Below are 24,826 nucleotides of genomic sequence, written 5' to 3'. Positions count from 1 at the left end.
TTTAAAATGTCCTTACCCTATCGTCGTCGTCGTGTGAGCCTCTGGGGCCGAGGGTCTATCCCAGACATGGGCAAACTACGGCCCGCGGGCCAAATCCGGCCCGCCGGCTCTTGTATTCTGGCCCGCCGGATGTTATCGACATGTTGCAAGTTTTATTATTGTGAAGTTTCAATAGGAGGATTAGATACCTCTTGTCTCTAAATAGCGATACAATGTAGAATGTAATCGGGAAAGAATGTAATCGGGAAAGCTGATGAATTTCCTGAGCTGGAGGACAGAGATTGGCTCTGTGATTTTGCTTTTTCTGTCGATATATTAACACATATGAATGAGCTGAATGCAAAGCTGCAAGGGAAAGAACTCTTCGCTCACGATATGTACACAAGCGTTACGGCTTTCAAATCAAAATTGGCTTTATTCTCAGCACAAATGTCCAACAATTCTTTTGTTCATTTCCCCACATTACTGACGATGAAAGAAGCCCCTAAACATGCAAATAAATACAGCAAATCACTAAATGATTTGCACCACGAATTTTGCCGTAGATTTCTTGATTTCGAAAAACTCCAAAAACCATTTCAGATTATTTCGGCTCCACTTTCACAAGTCGCTGCAACAGCACCACAAGAACTGCAGTTGGAATTGATCGATCTTCAGAGTGACTACGTTTTAAAGGAGAAATTCGAAGCCCTGAAGCTAAATGAGTTTTACGCATCGCTAAGCAACACCAGATTTCCAGAAATTCGAAAGGTGGCACAAAAAATGCTGGTATTGTTTGGTTCCACATATATTTGTGAACAGACGTTCAGCTTGATGAATTTTAACAAATCTAGCCACAGGTCTCAGCTGAGTGATGCGCACCTCAAATCTATCCTGACTATCGCCACAACCAAAATGATGCCAAATTTCGATGCTTTGGCAAAAAATAAAGCTTGACAATCCTGTCAGACGTCGTATTTAAATTCGATTTTGTTTTTTGGTTGTATTTTTCAGTTATTTGTTAATTTAATCTTCCGTTTTTTTTGTCCCTTTGTTATTCGTGTGACAAACTATATGTAAGTGGCGGCTCGATCACTTGGCCCGCCAGTCTAAGAACAAAATAATTTTGGCCCCTAATTCAAAAAGTGTGCCCACCCCTGGTCTATCCTTTTACTGACCCGAATTCACGATATTCCCGGACTACACTGGAAGTCTACTGGAGAGCAGCCAGTCTTTGGTTTCATCATCCATGACACGCAGACCTTCTACTCCGTTAGGTGGCTTGAAGATAGTACAGTCATTGATGATGTCCGCCCCGATAGTTCAAGTGGTTAGCGCGTCACTTCTGGAACGAAGAAGCTTCAAGATCAAGCGGCGCTGGTTTGACTCTCAGGGAGTGCGCTTGAGCAACTTGAGCAACGCACGTTAAGAACTGCTCTCCATTCAGCGGCATCGAATAGCCTAGATGGAATAATTCCCGGCAACAAGACTTCAACAATCGGAATCTTCACTTTGTCAATCTCGGTGACCAAGATGCGAAACTGCCAGGATTAAGCTCTGCAACAAGCTTTCCTAGTCCGAGAATAAAAATTCAATCAATCAATGATGTGGTCTGCGGTCTGTTCCTCGGCACCACATTCACAGGAGGAGGAAGAGGCCATTTCCCATTGGTGCATGGTTGATCGGAAAAGCCCGACGCCCGTGAGACAGTTGAGGCGCACCCATGCCTGTCTTGGTAGTGTCAGGCCGATGGGGCGTGTGTCGGCGTCTGGTGATGAACAAGTGCTGCAATGAAAACAATATTTCCACTGCAGCACTTGACGGAATGGGAGTGTTATGTTTTTAAAACGTTTTTTTCATCGGTCCGCTTGTGAATCTGGATCCGCTTCACTTGGGCTCAGAGTCCGCTTCCAAATACTCCTGTAACAGATTCAACGCGCATTGCTATCTTTTCTTGGGTTTTGCGTAAAGTCGTGCAAAAAAGTCCTCTGTGGCTCTACCACCATCCACTTCAGTGTCACTGCTACTCCCTTCTTCAGCAAAGCAGTTTGCTTCTTCAATTGCTTGAAGCATGTTCTGTTTTATTTTGGTCTTCAATTCAGCAGTGTCGCTTAATTGTCAGTCATTAAACACAGGTAAGTCTAAATTGTGGGTGGAATGCAGTCGCAAGCTTAAAGTCGCTGTCCTCAAACCAATGACCAAATCTAGTTTGTATTGCTTCCACAAGAACGTCCACAAACGGCAAGCAAACAGCAATGCTGTTACTGGTTTTGATGTCAGACAATCTTTTTAGAGGCATTGCAAGCGTTAGGCTACACTAAATGCAATAAATTTCAACTTCTTGAAGGTACCTAACTAACTAACTGACTATAAGCATCAAGAAATTGCTTTTAATCGCTTCGTGTTTCTTGATGCTTATAGTCAGTTAGTTAGTTACCTTCAAGAAGTCAAGTTTACTGCATTTTTATAAATATTTTCAGGTTCCTGATGAGGGCTTAAGTTAAACCGAAAATGTTTGACTGTTAAACTATTTGTAAATATGTAAAATATATTGTTATAATGCTCAACTCTGTTGTGTTGTTGTGTCTTGCCTGTCTTTGGTACATATTAATTAATCGTCAAAACAATTAATTTAGCCAAATCAGTTACCAAAAATCGCCAAATCATAAATATGAAGCCAAACATCTTGTTTTGCAAAAAATTGTCAGATTTCTGGATTTTGGGGATAAATTCGCCAATATGGCAACCCTTCTCCACAAGATCACAAAGCAAAAGTAGAACTGCGCATGCGCCGATACAGCTGCGAGAAAAATGCATTATTACGCAAAGCGTAGCAAACACGCACAAAGCAAGACACAAACACGTGCAGAGAAATAAACGGCAATTAGAAACTGAAATTTCAATGCAAAAGTAACTTGTAACTGTAACTGTTGAAAAAGTGCTAAAATAGGAACTAGTTACCGCGTTTCGTTACTTTTGGAAAATAGTAACGAAGTTACCGTTACAGTTACTCAAAAAGTAACTAGTTACAGTAACTAGTTACTTTTGTAACTAATTACTGCCCACCTTTGCAGTAATTTATGTTGTAGCCTATATAATATATATTTGCGTTCAACTCCGACACCGTTCCATGTCAAATAAGCTATGACACCACACGGGTGTGGCAGACTTTATGACCAGTTCGGTTCTTCTTCCACTCCCATCATCATCAGCAAACAACCTAGCCTAACTCACATTGTAATCTTGTATTGTTTTTTTCACATGTGTTGATGATGCAAAAATAAAAGAACTTCTTCTTCAGCAGCCTAACTTCAATTAAGTAGTCTATATAGCCTATGTTCGCTGTTTGAAAACAAACATCCATTAGCCTAATCCTAAACCTAACTAGGCTTAACTATTGAAATTAAAATGAAGGTCGTGGTCTTTGGTGAGTGCTCTTGAAGTAACCTTCTTTTAGTGGTTTATCTTCGTAGGATAATAGCCTAAAATCTGTGGTCACAGCGGTAAACCATAATCTCTTCGTGGAAAAATTGTAACATAAGATTTTCGGATCCGTTCGTCTGTATGTAATGATCGAAAGAAACACTCTTTTGAAACCGTCTATTCAAAATTGTATTTCTGTAAAATTAGCCACCTGGCTGTCGAAATCGGGATGCAACACCGTACACCACTAAAAACTTGTCACTACGATACAAACTACTTAGATAAAGACGGGACTTTCGTCCAGCTGGCAAGCACTAAGCAAACAGTTAAATATGCGACTAACTTTCAACTAACCATTTTACGAATAACTAGAATACATTGCTATATCTCAAACTCACGTACGCAGTTACTGTGACGTCATAGTGAAACATTGTGAAGCAATTCTCAACAGGTGTGATCACTGGCTCCGAGAGGGGGGGGAAGTTGGGCCAGTTTCCCCCCTAGCAAAACATTGTAAAGGAAAAACGAGTAGTTTTTTGTTTTTGCACTTTTGAGGGGGGCCCATTTTTAGTACTAAAATAAAAATGTATCAACTAAATAATCAAAAAATTCTTAAATGAAGTGCGTAGTTCCAAGTATTTCTAAACCATTGTAAATATCACTCTCGATGCTTCTCATCAAGAACAAATCATTTTCGTGTTAAGGTAGGCGATGTTGAACAGATTCAAGACGTAAAATCTGAAGCTGAAATGATTTCTGTATCACTGAACGGTTTCGATTATATTGATAGTGTCAACTTGAAAACTGGTGCTGTTTTAGCTAAACGGGAACTATTTTTGCTTGACAACTGAACCTTAACTTCAAAATCTGCGTTGGCTAGGCATAGGATGTTGTATCCAACATAAGTTATCTGGGAAAGTTAAAAGTATCAGTCCAAGCACGATTAAAGAAAGTAAATCCTGTATATTTTTTGTTTATGGATCATCATCATCATCAGTCATCATCTCCGTCTGCAGCAGATTGCGCATCAACATGAGTTATTTGCTTCCAAGAGTGGCGATTTTGAGCCAGCTCGCCCAGTGTCGCCAAGTTGAGTCCGGTCCATGATTGGATATTGTCCTGCCATCGTTTTGGTTGTCTGCCACGTTTTCTTTTTCCTTCTACTTTGCCTTCTGTGCAAACTTTGCTGATTCCGAATTGTGATCTTTTAGTGTGGCCGAACAGTTTTAAAACTTTTGATTTTATTAACTTATTGCTGCAATTGGGTGTAATTTTGTCATAGCTAAAAGATCTTCTGTTTTCGTGTGGTCAAGTAGCCTTTTGAGGTCATGCTTCTCATGATGTGATTTTGGAAGGTAGTGAGTTATTGTTTATTGATGTTGTTGCTTAAATCTAGTTGGAATTCATAATGTTGCCTACAGACAGCGTTGTTCAAATGTTTTATCATTTTTGGAGTAATTGATTATCTGTAAGCTGGTGGCATCTTTAAATTTGTAGCCCAGTTAGAGGAAAAATTCTGAAAAATCTAAAGAAAACTGTCCTATCATCTTGCAAAGAAAATTGACTTCGAGAGGGTAATCAAGGCGTGGTGCAGTCAAACCCAATGTTTTACATTACCCTTTTGCAATTGAAGCTCTAAAGACGTTTCTTAAATGCATCAAGTTGGAACCAACAAGAGCTTGATCGGAAGCTGAGTCAATGCTAAAGTAGCCTACAACTAGCAGTTTTAAATTTGTGACTGCTTTGCATTATGTGGATTACGGTCCTAAACAAGATTCACTGATGAATTTAACGAAATTAAAGGAAGATGTAATCTGAGTAAGAGAAAGCTGAGAAGAGTAGGCTACTACTCGCAAGCTAAAGTTGCAGTGGCAATTATAAATTTAAAAGAAAATGATTTTCTTTTCTTGAGGACAGAACGCTTTTATAACTCCACTTAACTAGCTGAGTCATTCGAAGGAAATGTATTCTACCGTACATTGCAAAGGATTCGATAGTTGTTGGAATTGACAAATGTATCAACAAACTCAAACATATCGTCGATGAGTTTGAAGTTTCATAAAAATTTCATCGTATGTCTGTTGTGCAGTTGCGGGCATGTGGGACAAATTTAAACCATTTGTAGGCTACAACAATGACATTTTTCAAGACATTTTGGATGAGTTGGTACTTTTGACAGAAAGCCACACAGCAAACTTCAGCTGCAAACCAGAACGAACCACCCCATAATCTCTACAAAAGGAATCATTGATTGCAACTTCCGAAAGGTTTTTCCAAATAGTTTTGTTATGATTTTTTTTGTGTTCCGGTAGCTATCTCCAACGGTTGCGCTTTGAGAACGTGGTTTTAGCAATTACTGAAATTTGTAAAGAATTGTTTGCGCTCCAGGCCTATGACTCAATACCGATTGAAAAGCCTAACTATACATGTTGTGCATCAATTCAGACGTGGCAAAATTTTATCATTTGATGCTGTGACTGATCCGTAACTTTGCATTGCAAAAAGTCCAGAAAGGGTTGAATTAAATCAGGGATATCCAAAGTCTGGCTCGCGGGCCAAAGTCCGGCCCACGAGACGTTTTTGTATGGCCCGCACCTGTTGCTGTACAATGTGTTATTTTTGGCTTGCAGACACACAAAAATCATATAAATTCAACTTGCAGTTTTCAGAAAAATTATTGTGGCTGTTGGCCCGCGAACACTTATTATCAAATCTGGCTCGCGTGGAAAAAAGTTTGGACACTCCTGATTTAAATGCTTGGTTTAACTACTGTATTTTCATTGCCTGTAGGCCTATTGTGTGTTTACAAAGCTTTTTAGATAAAATAGTTAGCCTCAATGGCATTTTTGCTGCAAGTGTAATCCAGTGATTATTATGATTTTTACATTGAACCATAGTTAATAAATATACCATATTTATTATTAACTATATTATTAGGTATATTTATTAACTATGATTGAACGAAGTTCTTTTCATGCTGAGGAAAGTAGGCTAATTTCAGCTTAACACGAACATGAAACGCAATAGCCTATTTGCTAAAAAATATTATGGGGCCCATTTTTCGTATTGTTTCCCGACCAGTGATGACTTCTCTCGGAGGCCCTGGGTGTGATACAAGCAGAGATATAAATACAGAGATAGGCAAAGTGGCCAATTCGTGAATCGATGTTGAAAAATGATGACGTCACCGTCACGTTGCGTGGATATGGATCAACAGCGATACGGGAAAGGCTACGAGGCATTCAGTACAGTATTTCCGATTTCGGAGTTCACTTAGTTCACGTTTTGAAAACGAAGGTTATAAAAGCATACGATATATTTTAGGCTATAGGAAAATGGAAGTTTTATCTATGTTCCAATACGTCTTGGCTCACACGTTTTGTACAAACAAATGGCATGTTGTTTGACAAAAGAAAAGGCATTCGATAATTCCAATCATGCCATTAACTGATAATTTCAATCCTTTAAAGGTTTGGTCAGATATGATTTCTTTTTTCTAATTGCCCTGGAAACTTGAGTGACTGCATTTATCTGTTCATGCAAATTATTAAGATGCGCAAAAATACACCTTGCAATCGTTCAAGTCTGGCATCAGTAGTTGATTAATATGGTTTTAAATCCGGGTTACCTGCTGTAAAATTGCATGTTGTGTTCATCAAATCCAAGAACCTGTTAAACATGGAACAATATTGAGCTGTGGCATTAAAACCATACTTCTCCAACTCCATTGATACGCAGCGACTTAGTGTTTGGGCAGCAACTTTACGATAATTGCCTCTACCTAGTGATCGATTTCGAGTAATGGGTAGTACCAAATTTAAGTCATATGTAGAGTAGACAACCGGAAACAGACATTGCAGTCGGCTGCAGCGTGGGTCAGGTGTATGTCGGAAGGCGTACACCGATGCATAGCGCTCAAGTCCGCTTTCCCGCAATGCAGGATAAAGATAAACAAACAAACAAACAAACAAACAAACATTCATTTTAGAAAAAGAAGTCAAGTAAACGTGACTATTTGATATTCTTGGCAAATATCGCAACTCTCGATTCATCTCAGTAAAGGCCACTTCTTAATGATCCCACAAGATCAATTCTCCATTAACGTATTGCATCAATCGTGTTCCTCCAACTCGGCTTGCATATAAACAATTTCTTGCTATTTTTATAAGATGAGGTGGATCATTTAATAATTAAATAAATTAATTAAATAAATAAACCTATCTTCTATAAATAAACGATTTTTTACTTTTTCAGAACCAGATCCCAAAATTTCCAAACACTTTTGATTGTTTGCGCTACCATCACAAACAGTTCCCAGCACTTTCAAATTACAATGTGTCTCCAAGCTGTCTACACCTCCCCAAACAATGCTCACTAAATTATGACATTTAGCTGTGTTTGTTGAATAAAAGGCCAGAGACCGACTGATATTTCCTGCAAAACTTTTAACATAAACCACAAGCATATAATTGGCCACATCTAAATCGGTTGATAAATTTGATCCATAGGCTAATCTGTAAAAACCTAAGCTTATGTTTTTTTCGGTTTCCGGTTTGAATACTAAATTAGATCGTACTTTCATTTCATCAAACGTTATATAAAAGTATTTCTCAAAATCTTTGCATAAATCCATGAATGACTTTTTTTTAATGCATCCGGAATATGGTTGTTGAATGTCCCGGTTTGGTTTTGATGCATGTGACGATAATCAAATAAAGTAGCCTACGTTTTGATGGCAAGCGCAAAACTCCACGAAGTTGATCCGAGTTGATCATATGCAGAGGAACTTTTTAACTGCAGGCTGAGAGCAAATCGGATAATTTCAGGATGATGTTTTGTTTTACAATTGTTTTGATTAACTTCAAGTTGACTTTCAAAAAATATTTTTTGAAAAACAGTCAACATTGTAATACATTGTATGCTTTGTAATATACAATGCAATTAGTGCCAATGACCGGCTTTGTTGTAATACCGGGACACATTTTTTCTGGATGTGCTTCTAATTCTGTGATTTGGGCACCAAGCTTGTTACAGAACATTGTGTCCTGACTGTCCTCAGACACTTTAAAATGAAAGTTAGACACACTAAATTTGTATTGTACGGTAGCCTAATGTTGAGATATTTACAATAAGAACAAGGTCATTCTTTTGAATTGAAATATAATCTGCAATCTGCATGTTCTTGAAATTGCCACCCAATTCGTTTTATCCTGTTAAAAGATTTCCTGACATCTCCAATGTTTTCATGTATTGATGGTGTAGGCTAATTCGGTAGACCTCGGACCAGTGTCAGACGCATAGTGGATACAGCAGCTTATCACCGGTTCTCTGTGGCAAGTTTAAGCATGGGACGGCACCAAACTTCAAAGATTTACTGCTACTTTTGGAATTTATCATTATGTCCTCTGCATTAAAGTGTTTCTCACAAATTCCAGCATTTCCTTTGTAAAGAACTTGTTTAATATTATCTCTTGGATCACGTTCATCTCTGTAGCCTACTTAAGTTAAAGTATGACATTCTTCAAAACTTCATTATGCCACACTTTGTAATTCCCTTTCGCATAAACATTGAGAGTTTAAAATTTAAACTTAATATAGAAAAACCTTTTACTTCTATCCATGTGACACTGAGGAATTAGGCGATTCGAAGCTGGCATTTATAATCTAATAAATAACTGCATATAAATAGTATAATGATAACATTCCTGAAATTATCAAACAAATATGAATGATTATAACAACAGAATTCATAACTGTAAAATACACCACAATTCATAACCTAATCTTGCAAATGGCAATAAGAACTACCATGCCCATGACTAAGTATTTAGCCAGGTAGTTTAAAAACTGAAACTCTTGCTAAACCTGCATGTTGCTTCCTACATATACTCGCAAAATAATCAATAAATCCAAAAGGGCTACCGTAATCTGCTAGGTTTATTGCCGACTGGTCAATAATACATACGGTAACTTAGCTTGATAGCAATTAAGTTGTCTACCATATTTAATTTTCCAATAGACAAATATTAATGCAAGCTCTACAAAACTGAATTAGAACAATCAAATTCCATGGAACTTCCTCACTAAACCTGTAAACCTCTGGGTAAACTGCTTGAAATTAGGTTATCACGTTTTGCAGTTTGCGGGCATCGAGAGCTGCGGCTTGATCCCTATCCAGTCAACCGTGACCGCTTTTCAACATCGCCGCCTGTTTGAAGCGCACGCGGATTCTATTGCCTATCTCTTGTATTTATATCTCTGATACAAGTCTTACGAACGATGGTGCAATATTGGCTCATTGTTTAGGAAAAATTCCATGACGTAATACGCTAAGATTCAGTAGACCCGAACGGTTTTATATGACGTTTGATTTGGTGAACCATTGTCGGGAACAATCTGTTTACCTCACTTACACTTCAGACCATACCTTCAACACCACACAAACTAACCTGATCAACATGCTATAGGCCTAAGCTTAGTTTGAATAATGGGTAATATCCCTGCAATGACGTCAGCAGTTCATTGAGTAAGCCCATCCCTGAGTAAGCCTGATTCTCAAAGCCCTGCTCAAAGCTAATACAATCTTTACTCCTTCCGGCTTTTAAGTGTTAAGTTCAGTTAAGTCTAAAAACAAGTAATAACCAGGACTGTTCAGTCGGAGGGATTTGGCGTGGCCGAACCGGAGACGTAGTCGTTAAAAAAGGCCGACACCGACTCGGCTTGATACAAAGTCAAAAACAATACAATTTTTGTTTGCAATCTTTTTCCAAAATATTGTTTCTTGTTCTCCGTGTTGCGCTTTAAAAATTTACCAGAAAATATAAGTGTTTGTGTTGTTGTCGTCAAGTTTTGTGAAAAATGAATCGTTTCAGTTTCGATCTTAACTTAAATGAAATAATTTTTTTTAAAATTATAGATGACAACAATTTAAAAAAATCTGGCAACACTGAAGATGTAGTCGGCCAGCTGAGAATGGATATAGGATGGAATCATGGAATAAATACCAGCCGGTAGAATAGAATAGAATGGAAAGCAGATTTTGGGATGGAAAATGTCAAGAAAGGGATAGAAGATGGCTAGGTCACTCAGTTTTCCACCAAAATTTGCCAACACAGTGGTTGGTTCAATCTGGTACCACAGCAACAAAGTGACATATGGTAGCAGCAGCAGCACATTCCCATTTCAGATGATGGGAATTAAATACAATCAAACCTTTGTTCCCTGGTATATATCTTAGACAATTTTCATATTTATAAAAATCTTAGTTTTGAGGTACGGTACTGAATTCTAGTGGGGTACTAAAAAGTTGTTTATTTGTTTCACTTTGTATGTTAGGCCTATGCCCTATATATCAATTTTATATGAGGAGAATTTGTCATAAACAACTAGTACCAATGAGCCGTTTGCAGTTTTGCTGTACGAGAGCTCGCACTTAGACTTGCATGGCTTAACCTTTGAGACCTAAGATAGTAAAAATTGTAAAGGGTGCAATAGCTCCTGACAAAGTGACCTGTACAAACTAGCCCTGCTTTCCCCTATTAGGTAACTTCAAAACAAAATTTTAAAAAATGCCCATTTGCTAATTATAACCAGCAAGTAAAGTGTTTAAGATTAGCCTATGGTACCATAGACTGCTTGCATTAACCATATCTTGTTAGTTTGCAGCAGCTAGGTTACTCATTTGGATAGATTTTGTATTTAAAACAAACAATATGATACAACATGCTTGACGTCTCGCATAATGTTTTACATAGACAACGTATTTGGTTTTGGTAATTGGTTATTCAGTCCTGTGAACCACCCATATTGAGAGTACATTCAGGGGCGTACGCAGGAGTTCGCTACTGGGAAAGGGAGCATTTGACATTTTTGATCAAGAGTGGCCTAATGCTACTTTATAGTTTGACCAGTGACCAAGGTTTAAGGTAGCCTGGGCTATATGTTGGTGAAATATAAACTCTCAGACTGCTCTTTGCGTATATCACTGTATTTACGCTTTGATTTATCAGACATGTGAATATGAAAAGCATGATTGATGGCAATCACAATATCATTAGCTTAATTAAACCATAAATTTCTCTGAATAGCACCTAAATGGTTGTGCACTGCACCTAAATATCCTGACGCCACCCATCAGTGCACTCACCCATAGGCGTCGATTTTTTCTTAGAAGAGAGGAATTCTGGGTGGGCGAGAGTTTTCAAACAGATTTCATTGATTGTGTATGTTCGCAAATTCGCAATGGTTAGTCTTTGCCAGTCCTCGAAATTAGCGGCGGCACACCGCAATTGCTGTGGTAAATGCCGCCGCAAACGTCATAATGGCCATTTTGCTACGGCAGTAAAAATGCCGCCGCAAAATGAGCACTTAATTAGGACAAAAATTGTTCAAAATTTCTTCCTGTGTGATTTACTCGCGGCGGGAGTTTAATCAGCAGAAACATCGCACCAAGACCTCACCTCGGACTATTTTATTTGCTGTGAACACTCACTCAGTCTTCGAAATTAGCATATTTTTGCTTCGTCAAAAACGTTGCCGAGGCTAAACGGAAAAAGTTGAAATTGCCTCGGCAATTGTTGTGAACGTTTATTATGAAAAAATTGTACCAAAACGAGAAGCGAAAAATATACTAGAGTAGTCTATCACAACCGCACTGTTTGATTTGTTGTGATGTAATAACACCAAAAGTAGCGATAAAGCGAGCAACGCGATACGCATGCTGTTACGGTAATTTACGTTAAATAACTCATGGGGAAAAAGTAAGTTCATTTTGGGTTGATTCAACGTTCGAGTCAACACAAATCGATTTAGTTTTTCCGGCGGGTTATAATGCGTAACATTAATGCCTAATTAGAAATTTACGTTTGTTTTAAATTAATTCGACATCTAGCGACGTTGAATTAACAGCTCCCTGCGAGAAGATTGCCTCGACTTACGTATACACTAACATAATTTTGGCACAATTGGGATACTGTGAGCAACGCAAAGTCTGTTTGATAAAGAACTAGTCAGAATCGGAATCATCAGATGCTGTGTCGGAGGATGAGGTTGTCGCGTCGTCACTGGAATACTTGCAGACGCAAAACTGCCCGTTCATGAACGCGATGCCATATGATCAGAAGCATTATTTTTCTTTTCTGCCGAAGAACCGTTTATCCAATTTTGTACTACTTTTTTAACTTGTTCCCTGTAGCTTTTCTAGTTCCGATTTGTTTCAGTCATAAAATTCTTTACAAATTTTGCAAAATACCACCCTAACTTTTCCTTCTGTTTGATAAACTATAGCAGGTAAATTCCACTTTTTAACTGTATCTTCCTTCACCATGATTTATATTCGCAACGACACCGGTAAACAATAAGGGTCATTCCACATCAAATCACCCAAAAAAAATGAAATTTTTAACACCACCACCTTCGATTTTCTTCAAATTTGGTTTGTGTGTGAGTTCTGGGTAAAAAAGCAGGAATTTTAAATTTTATCAAAATCCGGCCAGTGGTTTTGGAGATATGGGCCTGTGAAATTTCGTATTTTGGGGGGAAATGAGGGTACCCGGCTTATTTCAAAATGCCATTTCTCAGCAACCACTGGGTGTATTTTAATGAAATTGGTGTCATTTTGCAGGAAATTGGTCAAGGATTTCATTTCTGTGGTTATTTTTCAAAAATAAGCATGTTTGGGGGTAATGACCTTTTGACCTTTGCTTTGACCTTGACTTTGACCCTGTGGATCACGTGATACAAAAAACTTGTCTACATGAAAAATATTCTTTGACACTATCTCTATAACATGAAAAAAAGGGAGAGGTAATATTTTTATTTTAGCCATAGTTTTCACTCAAAGTTTGCATGTCTCATGATTTTTCAACAAATTTTCTTAAAATCACTTTCAAAAATAGTATGGTAAATTGGTAATGGTATGTACAAATGGAACGATATGCACATTGCATCATCAGAAAGAATGGGTCCAAAATGATGATGAGGGGTGTTTGTTTTTTTGTAAAATAAGCTTATAACATTGGGAAATGATGGCAAATGGGGGAGGGGGTAAAATATCTCATATTCTGATGATGTAATACATAAACGCTCCCAATTAATACTGCATAAAAATTAGTTAAATGACATAGTTTAGTCAAGACACAACAGACAAAATGTTGGGTTCTGAAAGTTTTCCATAGACAGCAATCACTGAGCTGACCAGTTTTTACACAACCTGTGAAGTTTAATTGTATCGTTTTTAGAAATAGTGTAACGACATCTGCCAGATGCAATCATGGAAGGAGTTTCAAGGATAAAGAGTTTCATAAGATATAAGGAGTTTCAAAAAAGTGCCATTCTGCCCTGATGCCAAAATCTTTGACATGATTACATAAATTGATGAAATTTGGCTTGTTCTTGTAGTGGCCAGCACAGCCGTCTGTAAAAAAATAAATTTTTTCAAGTTTAGGAAATTCACCTTTCAAATAATCAATAAATACTTGTAAAAAAGCATAAACTGTGTAGGTGCTGTGTTCCATGATATCGCTTATGATGCATACATTTCTGTGTTCAAGTGATCCATCTGCCAGTCGACGATATGCAATAAACGGATGTAAAGTGGCCTGCCTATTATCCCAGTGGAAGCTTTGCACTTCATCTTGTACTACAAAGTCACCTTGAACAATAATTTCGGTTTTATGGTTGTCTTCAAATTGTTCATATACTTATGTTGTGCCTTAGCAGTGTAACTATGTCTTGTCAATTTCATAATCTGATATAAAAGCTTTTCTGTGAGTTCAGTTTTTGATTCAACTAATGTGATCAATTTAGCCCGATCTGTACTAATCCATTGCTGGTATGTTACATCTTCTGGTATTTCATCACAGCTAAGTAGATGCTGCATAAGCACATCTTGTCCAGGACCAAAATGCTCTAAATTTGTCGTCTCAATCATCACAGTTGTGTCTGTTACTTCACTGATACTAAACGCGCAAGTTACGTCCCGCAACCCGCACACAACAATCACAAAAAATATGCGGAACTGAATTACCAGGACCAGACGTTGTTGCGTACCAATTATATTTATTACTTGTTTCCAAATCGTGTTAGAGGAGACATAGATTTAAATGTAAAACTAGGCTAGCCTAACAATCTAGCAAAATCGCTCTTTTGAAAAATGCACAAAATAACCTTTATGACGTGACAGTATGTGTTCGCCCGCCCAGCTATTTTGAAAACTCAGCGCCTATGGATAACGATATACTTTATTAGACTGACCATGCTATAACAGTATGGCGAAATCGATTTCTGATTATTAAAAATGAAGCTGGTACACAGTTGTTGCAAGAGCAGCAAGACTTATTCTACATTTATAAGGTTTAAGCTAACCGGATTTTATGAAAATTTCACAGATATCGTCCTCTTTGAATGAAAACTATAGCTAAACTAAAAATATTACCTCTCCCATTTTTTCATATGTTATAGAGATGGTATCAAAGAATATTTTTCATGTAGACAAGTTTTTTGTATCACGTGATCCACAGGGTCAAAGTCAAGGTCAAAGCAAAGGTCAAAAGGTCATTACCCCCAAACATGCTTATTTTTGAAAATTAACCACAGAAATGAAATCCTTGACCAATTTCCTGCAAAATGACACCAATTTCATTAAAATACACCCAGTGGTTGCTGAGAAATGGCATTTTGAAATAAGCCGGGTACCCCCATTTTCCCCCAAAATACGAAATTTCACAGGGCCATATCTCCAAAACCACTGGCCGGATTTCGATAAAATTTAAAATTTATGCGTTTTTGCCCAAAACCTAACCACAAACCAAATTTGATGTAAATCGGTGATGGTGGTGTTAACAGCACTGGGTGAATTGAGCTGGAATGACCCATAAGCATTTGACGAAATAATAACTTTTGCGTAACAATCAGCCTAAGTTAGTATTTACAAGGTTGCAAACTTTTTACAGTTCACAAGAGCATTGTGAGCGCATGAAATAGCTTGCGTAATGCTCTGGGCTACCGCCGAGTGACACGATGAAGAAGAAGCGCATAAAATTTCGTTTGATTAAAGCATACAGCAATTGCCGCCGCAATCCAAGGTTTGTTGATTTGGCGAGTTTTTGCCGTCGCAGATGGAAGCTAATTTCGAGGGATGCTTTCTCACAAAGACTGCGTTTAGCGTCGCTGCAGCAATTAAGCTTTAATAGGTTTGATGTTTGCTTTCTTGCGCCTTGCGATCTTATGACCGCTGCTAAACTAAATAAATTCTTTCATGTTTTCCTTTGCGACCTAAAAAGCGCGTGACCTGTTATCTTTGAAGTGGCGCCTTCGGATTTGCCGCATTTTGATTTGTAAAAAGCGATTGTTTCAGTATTATACGTCTTTAGTTTGTATCGGTTATTTTATTGTCATGTTCATTATGATGTCATACTCATATTCCCTTACGCTGACTCGGAACTGAAGTTTGATTGTGACGTAACGAAGGTGATACCATTCGGAGAAAAGATCAAACGTGGCTTTCTCTCACCAGGAATTGCCATTGCTTTGTTCTGTCGGATACCTAGCGAGAGACATAGTGTAAAACAAGAAGTTGCGCTGCAGTTGGTTGGATAATTCAGCGTTTAACTAAAACGGAAATAATTGTAACGAACACTTCATAAGTGTCATGAAAACAGGGTGGGCGAAAGATATTATGCCCACCCTCGTTTCACGGCAGGGTGGGCGTCGCCCACCCTGCCCACCCTATTTCGACGCCTATGCACTCACCTATTTGGCAGGCACCCAACTGTCTGCGTCTAAAAAACATGGACCTGAAGGTAGTGCTTCTTTCAAATGATTAACTGTTAAAACAGATTTATAGTATTACAGTATATATTTGACATATTTTATCATTAATTAATAAAAGAATGTTTTGCACACTACGTTAGGAATGGAGGAGTGGAAGACGCTTTAACCTCATTTTAAAACTGTTGTTTGATTTTTACTGTCTATATTTGTATTGTAGGCCTATATCTGTCATTTTACTTTTTACTCATCTCTGTCAACCAGTGGCGTATATTCAGGGTGTTCAAGGTGTGCACTGAACACCCCAAGAAATCCAGAAAAAAATAAAATTTCCATCGGTTGTCGATGTTCTTTACTTTCATGATATTCTAACATCTTGCTGCATGCTGATTGCTTTCTTTTCAATTGCAAAACTTGTCCCCTTCTAATTTTAATACTCCAATGTTTGAGGTCATTGCCTTTAATTTTTTTCGGTCATTACCTTTAAGCTCGGTGTGCACTGACAGCTTGGCGAGGGTTATTTAAAATAAACAATTAAGAAAAATGACGTCACAAGGCAGCGAAAACAACAATGGTTTTAGTTCAGCCAGGCTGTGCACTCGCTGATTTGAACATCTTGGCGCGTCATTGGGGGAATCCCAGGCAATAGCAAGTTTTAGCTTGTTGGATTAGAGTTTGAGGTGATCAGAGTTGGAAACAAAATAAGATAAAATGTTTTTCAGGCCTCGAAATTCGTTTTTGTTGACGGCGGACAAACGTGTCCGATCTGAGTAGCTATCTCGGCGGACAATTTAAGTCTCACGGCGGAGACACCAGTTTTAATGTCGATCATCATGCTTAATCACTTGATAATTCTTCATTATTTGAGAGCTATAGCTACGGTTTAGAAGGCCTTTTAAAATTTCAGCGAAGGCTTTCATCAGACCAATGAGGTGCGCTTGAAGAGTCAAAGCGCGGTGTAGCTGCTTAATACGCCGCATAACTGATTAACTTCCACCGAACGAGGTCGTGTGGATTTTTGCGTCACAATGCTCTGGGCACGAGTCGGAAAACTTATACGCTAACGCCACTATTTTCTGCTGTGCAAAGTTTCACTAGGCATTTTTCTTTAGGTTTATTTTTGCGTGGTATGTGAGCGAAAGTGAATTTTCTATGCGCCTTTTCTTTCTTACTGTAATACCAAAACTTGATAAATTTTTCTTCAACTTGCTGTAACTAATAGCCTACTCGACTCGTATACTCTAATTTTGTAACCAACCTTGCCTTATCAATATTACTCGGAGATCAAAGACAGACATTTTGACGTAAGACTTGAACTTGTGCGTACTCCCATCGATTCTTAGCGAAGAATTCACCTTTGTTACGCTGATTCAATGTCATCAATCGTTGAAGCAACGTAAAAATTGAAAGATTTTCAGCTTGAATGAAAGCTAAGGGATACAGTATTCACATTTTCTAGATGCGCGCTAGAACGCGTGGGAAATTATATTCTCACAACAATTGTTTATGCTATGCAATGACGATTTGTATCGCTAGTTTCTGTGTTATTTCTTGGCGGACAAATATGACCAATCTAGAGGACACTTTCCGCGGACATCATATGCTGTGACGGCGGACATGTCCGCCGTGAATTTCGAGGCCTGTTTTTTACGCACCAAGTGCCAGTAAATTAGGACTAGCTTGTCTGAATCTGCAACAAAGCTTATGGCAACAGCCAATATCATTGATGCAGCATTTTAAAACAACACATCTAATCGTTTTGTAATTAGAGTGTTTGTATGTTACTGGTATTGTACCTTTTTGCTGAAACACCTTAATTATGTAGCAGGTGCCAGCTGACTCAAAGTAGAGAATACTGCACAAGGACAAGAAAGACTGAGCTCGCTCAGCTTGCTTTCAATAGAGAAGGAACTTTTGCTAGAACTGAAGCAAAAGCAAGCTTTCTATGACGATGTAATTCAAAAATTTATTGCACAAACAAGAAGAATCGAATTATGCTATAGATGAATTTTCCTTCTGTAGTCGAGGTGTTAAACATTTTCGTTTTTACTAAGTAGTACGGCGGATAAAAGTACAGCCGACCAACATAGCAATCGACTTTCTTTTCTTGTTTATTATCGAGTTGCTTTGCTATTGTTTTTTGTTTTAACTTTCACCTGTTTGTTTTTAATTCGCTTGTACATTTCTCAAGGTGTTGTGACCGTGCCTAATCCTTGCATGAAATAAATCATTTCCATCTCGAGCACGCTTTAACTTTCGCGTTTTTTCAGACTCCTGCTGTGTTATGGCAAGTAATATTGTTCGTTTTGATGGTCGGAAATAAAAACTGAACTAAAGTATGTGACTTTAGAAATGCAACTTAATGTTTGATATTATTAAGTCTTTCATTCAATAGGCGTTGTCAAATAAATATCTATTTTGTATTCTTCTCCATTCCGACAACATTATTTTTGTCAGTTCTGTTCATGCTCACAATTTGTGCTGAAAATGCTCTCAGAACGCACCAAATTCAATGTTAATTTTAAAAATTTTCTGGGGGAGGCCTCCCAGACCCCCCGCTTTGCCGTCACTGAACACCCTGTCAAAGTGGTCACGGTACGCCACTGCTGTCAACCTGTGCATAATACAGGTTAGACTAATTAGTTTAAACTTTGTATTGTTAATCGTATTGACTTAAATTATTAATTTTTATAGAACTGGAAAAATAGAATCGAGTTAGCTCTCAGCTTATTTTTTTTTATAAAAACTGTTTGATTCAGAATGAAAGAAGTTATTGCAGAGCACACTGTTTCTGATGAAGATACCTTGGAAAGTGATAAAAGTTGCAGATCTCAGCCAAGGTGGGGGCCTAATCATGAAGGTGCAAAAGAACTGTCACAACTTTATTCAAAGCAAAAACGTGTTCAGGAAATTATCTGTGTTTACACCACAATTGCTGTGATGACATTTCAGCTAATTTGTCTCGTCATTTATTTCAAGTACTCCAACATCATTCTTACAGCAGCTTCAGTTTTTGCAGGAATTCTTGCTGCTGATTTTGCTTCAGGATTTGTTCATTGGGCTGCAGATAGCTTTGGCTCAGTTGAAATGCCAATCTTAGGTAAAAACTTTATTCGTCCATTTCGTGAACACCACATCGATCCAACAGCTATCACACGGCATGATTGGATTGAAACCAATGGAGATAACTTTATGCTTGTGATCATTCCTGTTTCTTTATCGCTTTACAGGTTTGCAACATCTACTCAAGTTGAGATTGATCACAATTATCCCTTTGATGCTTTTTTATTTTCTGTTGGTTTGTTTGTCTGTTTAACCAATCAAATACATAAATGGTCTCACACATACTTTGGTCTTCCAAGCTGGGTTGTCTTTCTGCAGGATGTTCACTTAATTCTACCCAGGCAGCATCACAGAATCCATCATGTTTCACCACATGAGACTTACTTCTGCATTACCACTGGATGGCTAAATTACCCTCTTGAAAAAATCAAATTCTGGGTAACAATGGAAAACGTTATTGAGTTTTGCACTGGAATAAGGGCCAGAACAGATGATCTTCAATGGGCAAAGAAAGGAGTCAAGTGAAGTGTACAATATGTCATGCTGGCGCTATGCTTTTGCATCTCTGCAACTGAATATTTTAGAAAATTAATCTTGTATTAAATATATAGTGTCAAAGGTTAGTTTCTTTTAGTAAAATTTTGTAGGAGTTTCTAAGTGTGAAGAAGTGTAAAATCTATTGTGGTCTATGGTGCATAGCATCACTTATTACTACTGCAAATAAAAAAGGACAATTACTTTTGCTTAGATTTGCACCTCTTCCTTTGCTGTTCAAGTTTTGCATGTTTTGGATTTCATAATGAGGTGAAATCTCTTTGAAACATGATGCAGTGATTACAATCACTAGCCTAGCCAAATTTATGTCTTATGTCAATTCATAGAATGTATTAGGATATATATCATTGTCATGACTAAAATCAGATACCAACTCTTCAGTTAAAGTTCTGAAAATTTTGCCGACTCCCACATTGTAGATTATATGTTGTGGTATATTATGTCAATTAATCTTAATGACAAGGTGTTCACTATTCAACAGAATGGTGGTTCAATCGATGATCTAACCCTTACACAGAATATTTCAGTATTATCTCTTTTTATCTGAATATGTGAAATATTTGTAGCTTCAGTCATAAAAGTCATCTCATTACATGTTTTCCATTTTTAAATTATATGTACAATGTACTGTTATGTATATTGGTTTTGTGTTTTAACATCGAATGAAAATTTGAAAGAGTTCTCATTTATCTCCAACAGTTAAATTCTCTGCTTGATGAAAATTATCTGTGTTCCTTCAAAAGTTCAATAATTTGTTTGTTTGACCTGTTAATTTAATAGCACTAGCATGGCTTTTATATGTTCTGTAATTTTGTGATTGCTTGTTTCTGTATGAATACAACTCAAACATTTGGTCTCATTGCTCCATGCAACGTTTAACTGGAAACAGGGGTCGATCTTAACCTTTTTTTTTCACTAGCCCACCGGACTAGTTGCTCCCCGTTTTCACTAGCCCGCACGATTTTTCACTAGTCCGACCAGTTTACTGACTTTTCACTTGTCTGATGACGTATTAAGATAAGTGTTTTGGCTTAGACTGAAACTAACTAAAGTAAAGGCTTTCAGATTTTAGTACGCACAAGAGAGCAACAATACGCACAAAAGCACCTTCTCGAAGTTCTCGTACTACAGACGCAAACAATGCAATTTTAAAACATAAAAAAAACTTTTCACCGGCTAATACTGCAACATTTCTACTAGTCCGCGCAAATTTTCACTAGCCATTGACTAGCGGACTAGCGTTAAGATCGAACCCTGGGAAATAACCAACAAGATTTATACCATGCATAGCCGTATTATATACTGTGTATGTTTAATGAACAATAAATGTTGTTAACACTGCAAAACGTGCTCAATGCCAAGCAAAAAAGGCCAAACAGAGGACTTTGTATCAAATTTTGTTCTATTTTCTAATCTCTACAGCGTGTTTCATTCTTACTGGAGATCATCAGAAGGTCCTTATTCAAATAGAAAAAAGTTGTTTAATATGTTAGATGGTTAATATGCATTGCATAGTGCACAGTTATAAAAAGAAAAGATTCCAAATGTAATATTTTCTGTCACATGGGTTGACTTCTCAAATAATATTTAAAATGTATATGGCACTGAATTACATGCAGATCAGTTGAGTGAATCAATTGTTTCATAAACATGTCTAGTATTTCATCATCTTGAAATGTTTTCTGAAACCAAATTTCATTCTATCCCCATACTGCTATATCGGAGCAAGTCTTTATGACACTGTTTGAATAATTCCAGCTTGAATGACATTATCATCCATAATATGCCTCCATGTTCGGATGACATCTTGGTCTAATGGCACCTGTTCTGAATGACTTCAATTTCATCATTAAAGCAACCTTTGTTTGCGTATAAACTGTTTTTAATCACTAACTTATATCAATAAAGAGATGTCAGAAGTTATGTAACAAAGTTATGAAACTAAAGTTGAGCAGTTGCCAATAATTATTGACTTTTCGTAATTAATCCTTTACTCATCCATGATATAAACAACACTTAGATTATTATTGGGACAAGCAAAAAAGAAATACACTATGAGTTTCTTTAGGAAACTCAACAAAAACACTACATGAGGACTGAGGAGAGAGCATAAAGGCATGAATGCCTTTTTGTTTGAACTATAAACAAAATTTTAAAAAACAAAAGATTTTGAAATATATATCTGATAAATGGTTAAAAGGGAAATTACTCGTTCTGCATGAAAGCTTCACCCATCATTTCAGTAAAATGAGCTTAGAATAAACAAAACATTTTTGGAGGTGCTCAAAATGATGAAAACAGGATAATTATAAATCTCACATTCACTCCTTGTGTTTATTGTTTTATAAACATTGGTCTTAATGTTCATCGCCCCACCTCAGATTTACAATGTTTCTGGACTACTCTGGAAGGCTACTAGAGAGCAGCCAGTCTTTTGCTTCATCATCCAAGTCTTATTGTTGTAGGCCAGTAGATGTGATGTAACCAATTTAACATTAAATATTAAAATACAAACTAAGAACACACTCGACAGTCATCGGGTGTTGTTATGTCAAATGCGTCATTCAGGTGTGGTGGCATACAGATGGTGACATTCTGGTTAGTTATTTGCACCTTGTCATATAGTTGTGGGTCATTACTATCTACGAGCCACTGAATTTCTACTAAAGAACGCTTTCACCAACTCCAGCTATGGAACCAGCTGGTGGGTCATGGAGCCTGATAGCTCTTAATATATGTAGATGACAATTGATGCCAGTGATGTCTTTTTTATCATATAGGGTTCAGATTTGTCTCTTTGCATCAATATGCTTTACGGTCACATAGACATCAGCTGTGTTATTTTGTTTGGAGTGTGAAAAATAATTTGCCCCAGATTGACTGATATCCCTGGCATAGCAGTCCAGTAGTCAATGTGAAGCAGAGTTGGCTACCAGATGGAGGAATTGTTATCTTGCAGACATTTTAGCTTTGACAGTTTGTGCAAACAACCGAACGTCAAGCTTTTATAACTGGTGAATAAAAAAATAACAGTTAACCTCTCAAGTACATGTACAGTAGCTCCACACAAAGTGAAATTTCCATGCCTTTTAACTCTTTTTTATTTCTTTAAAAGTAATGTCTAAAAATACATTATTGATCCAAAAAGAATGTCTAAAAAGACATTATGAAAAGTAACTATGGACAAAGGCCAGTGTTTCGATCTTCCGATCTCTTCATTTGAATTTTTATAACTGGGTTTGAAACTTCCAGTGTTTTCAACGTGATGCACGCCTTCTACTCATTAAGAAAGAATTATTGTTGAGCTCTGTAATTAATTATTTGACCATCTACTGTACTGAAGTTTTATTTTCTTTTGATGAAAATTCAACTGTAAATTATGTAAACTGCAACTTTGATGTACTACTCTAAGAAAGCACAGATTAATGACGAATAAGAAATCAATTAAACTCTTTCATTATAACTTTTGCAAAAACAGTCTTTTATGCGTTGTGAAAGTTTGGAACAATGCTAAGTATGTTGTTGTTGCAAATGTTTTCGTTATTGCAAAGTAACTATTCTAAGAAAAAATGTCAGACTTAGGTTTTCTTTAGTTTCTGATAGTTCTAGCGATTATATATTTCGATGGCACTCACAGATGGTTAATTTATTAACACAAAAGCTTTGTTGTTATGTTACTGCAAGTTGAAAATGCCTTCACCATTATATCCTGCTCATTACTAAATATGATTTACAAGTGATTCTCATATGTGCATTTGTGCAAGCTACAAATTCTATTAATCTTAAATGATGTTTATATACTGTCAATTTTCTTTCTGTAATATTACTTAAATATGTTTCTTGCAAGTTACTTTATTATTATATACATATGTGTTTAGACTTGGCTTAATGTGCGTTTTGCTTGGTATTTTACAGTTTAAAGATCAATAAACACCTTAAATGTTTGCATATAAGTGCAAGGCAAAAATGGCGGAGAAAAAGATGGTTGTAAAAGATTATACCCAAGATAAATCTTTACAATGAGCATTCCAAGAATGAGTTGCTGCAAGCTATTCCTAGGTGGTTGTAGAAAATATACAAATATGTCATGCCTGCTAGCGCTAGGTAACTACCACCTAAGACAATAAGAAAAAAAATTTGCAAAAATTAAGCGGCAAATAAGTTCATTTGAGGAATGTTAATTGGTGTAGTGCTTGAAAGCGTCATCTTGATGGTTGCTGCTAATAAACCTTTGTAATTCATACTCAACTATTTGGTAAATTGATTTCATTACTGCAGTGTGTATTTTTTCTTTTAAGATATATATTTTTTTTAAATTTTCATGTAACATTTTGTCTTTTGTTTTGTTTGTTTATCTTTATCCTGCATTGCGGGAAAGCGGACTTGAGCGCTATGCATCGGTGTACGCCTTCCGACATACACCTGACCCACGCTGCAGCCGACTGCAATGTCTGTTTCCGGTTGTCTACTATACTTATGACTTAAATTTGGTACTACCCATTACTCGAAATCGATCACTAGGTAGAGGCAATTATCGTTAAGTTTCTTGCCCAGAGAAACAACAGCAAGTGTGGGTGGCTGGAGTCGAACATGCAGGCTCTTGACTGCGAGCCCAACGCGCTAACCACTCGGCCACGGCTGCCGATCTTGTTTTGTACGTTTGTAACATGGGTACTTTGAAAGTGCAGATAGTTCTTCTAAGATATTTTGTTGTAGTGAAGAAATGTGTAGCATACAATACATTTATCAATTGTTTTCAATAGTTGGTTGATTTTTTAAAACTATTCCAAATGTTTGGTTTGTTGATCTGTTTTTTATCAAACTGGTATTTTATTCTGAATACACTGCAAAATTTGGAAAGCATATCTTGTATGTATGATTGAAAATGTCATTTCTTGTATTGAAATCAATTTAGTTACGTGAATGCTTCTTCAATGTTTAGATTTGATTTTAAATAGTGTTTAAGTTTCTAAAAATCTGAATAATTGTGAAGATAGGAGCGTTCTTCCTGGCTATCAGCACAAGGCTGAGCACTATC

The 24,826-nt window shown here is 37.1% G+C and overlaps 1 protein-coding gene across 1 annotated transcript; it reads left to right on the top strand.

Annotated features, from left to right (window-relative positions):
* The first annotated feature begins 18,868 nt into the window (after nt 1–18,868).
* Nucleotides 18,869–24,731, top strand: LOC145783285 (plasmanylethanolamine desaturase 1-like). Its single transcript, XM_082595119.1, has one exon. The coding sequence runs from the start codon at nt 18,931–18,933 to the stop codon at nt 19,756–19,758; it is 828 nt and encodes a 275-aa protein (XP_082451245.1). The 5' UTR covers nt 18,869–18,930; the 3' UTR covers nt 19,759–24,731.
* Nucleotides 24,732–24,826: the final 95 nt, after the last annotated feature.

The sequence above is a fragment of the Aplidium turbinatum genome, chromosome 14, assembly GCF_918807975.1.
Source record: "Aplidium turbinatum chromosome 14, kaAplTurb1.1, whole genome shotgun sequence".
Taxonomy (NCBI): Eukaryota; Metazoa; Chordata; class Ascidiacea; order Aplousobranchia; family Polyclinidae; genus Aplidium; species Aplidium turbinatum.
Note: the sequence above shows the minus strand (reverse complement) of the source record. Positions and strands in the feature narration are given on the sequence as shown.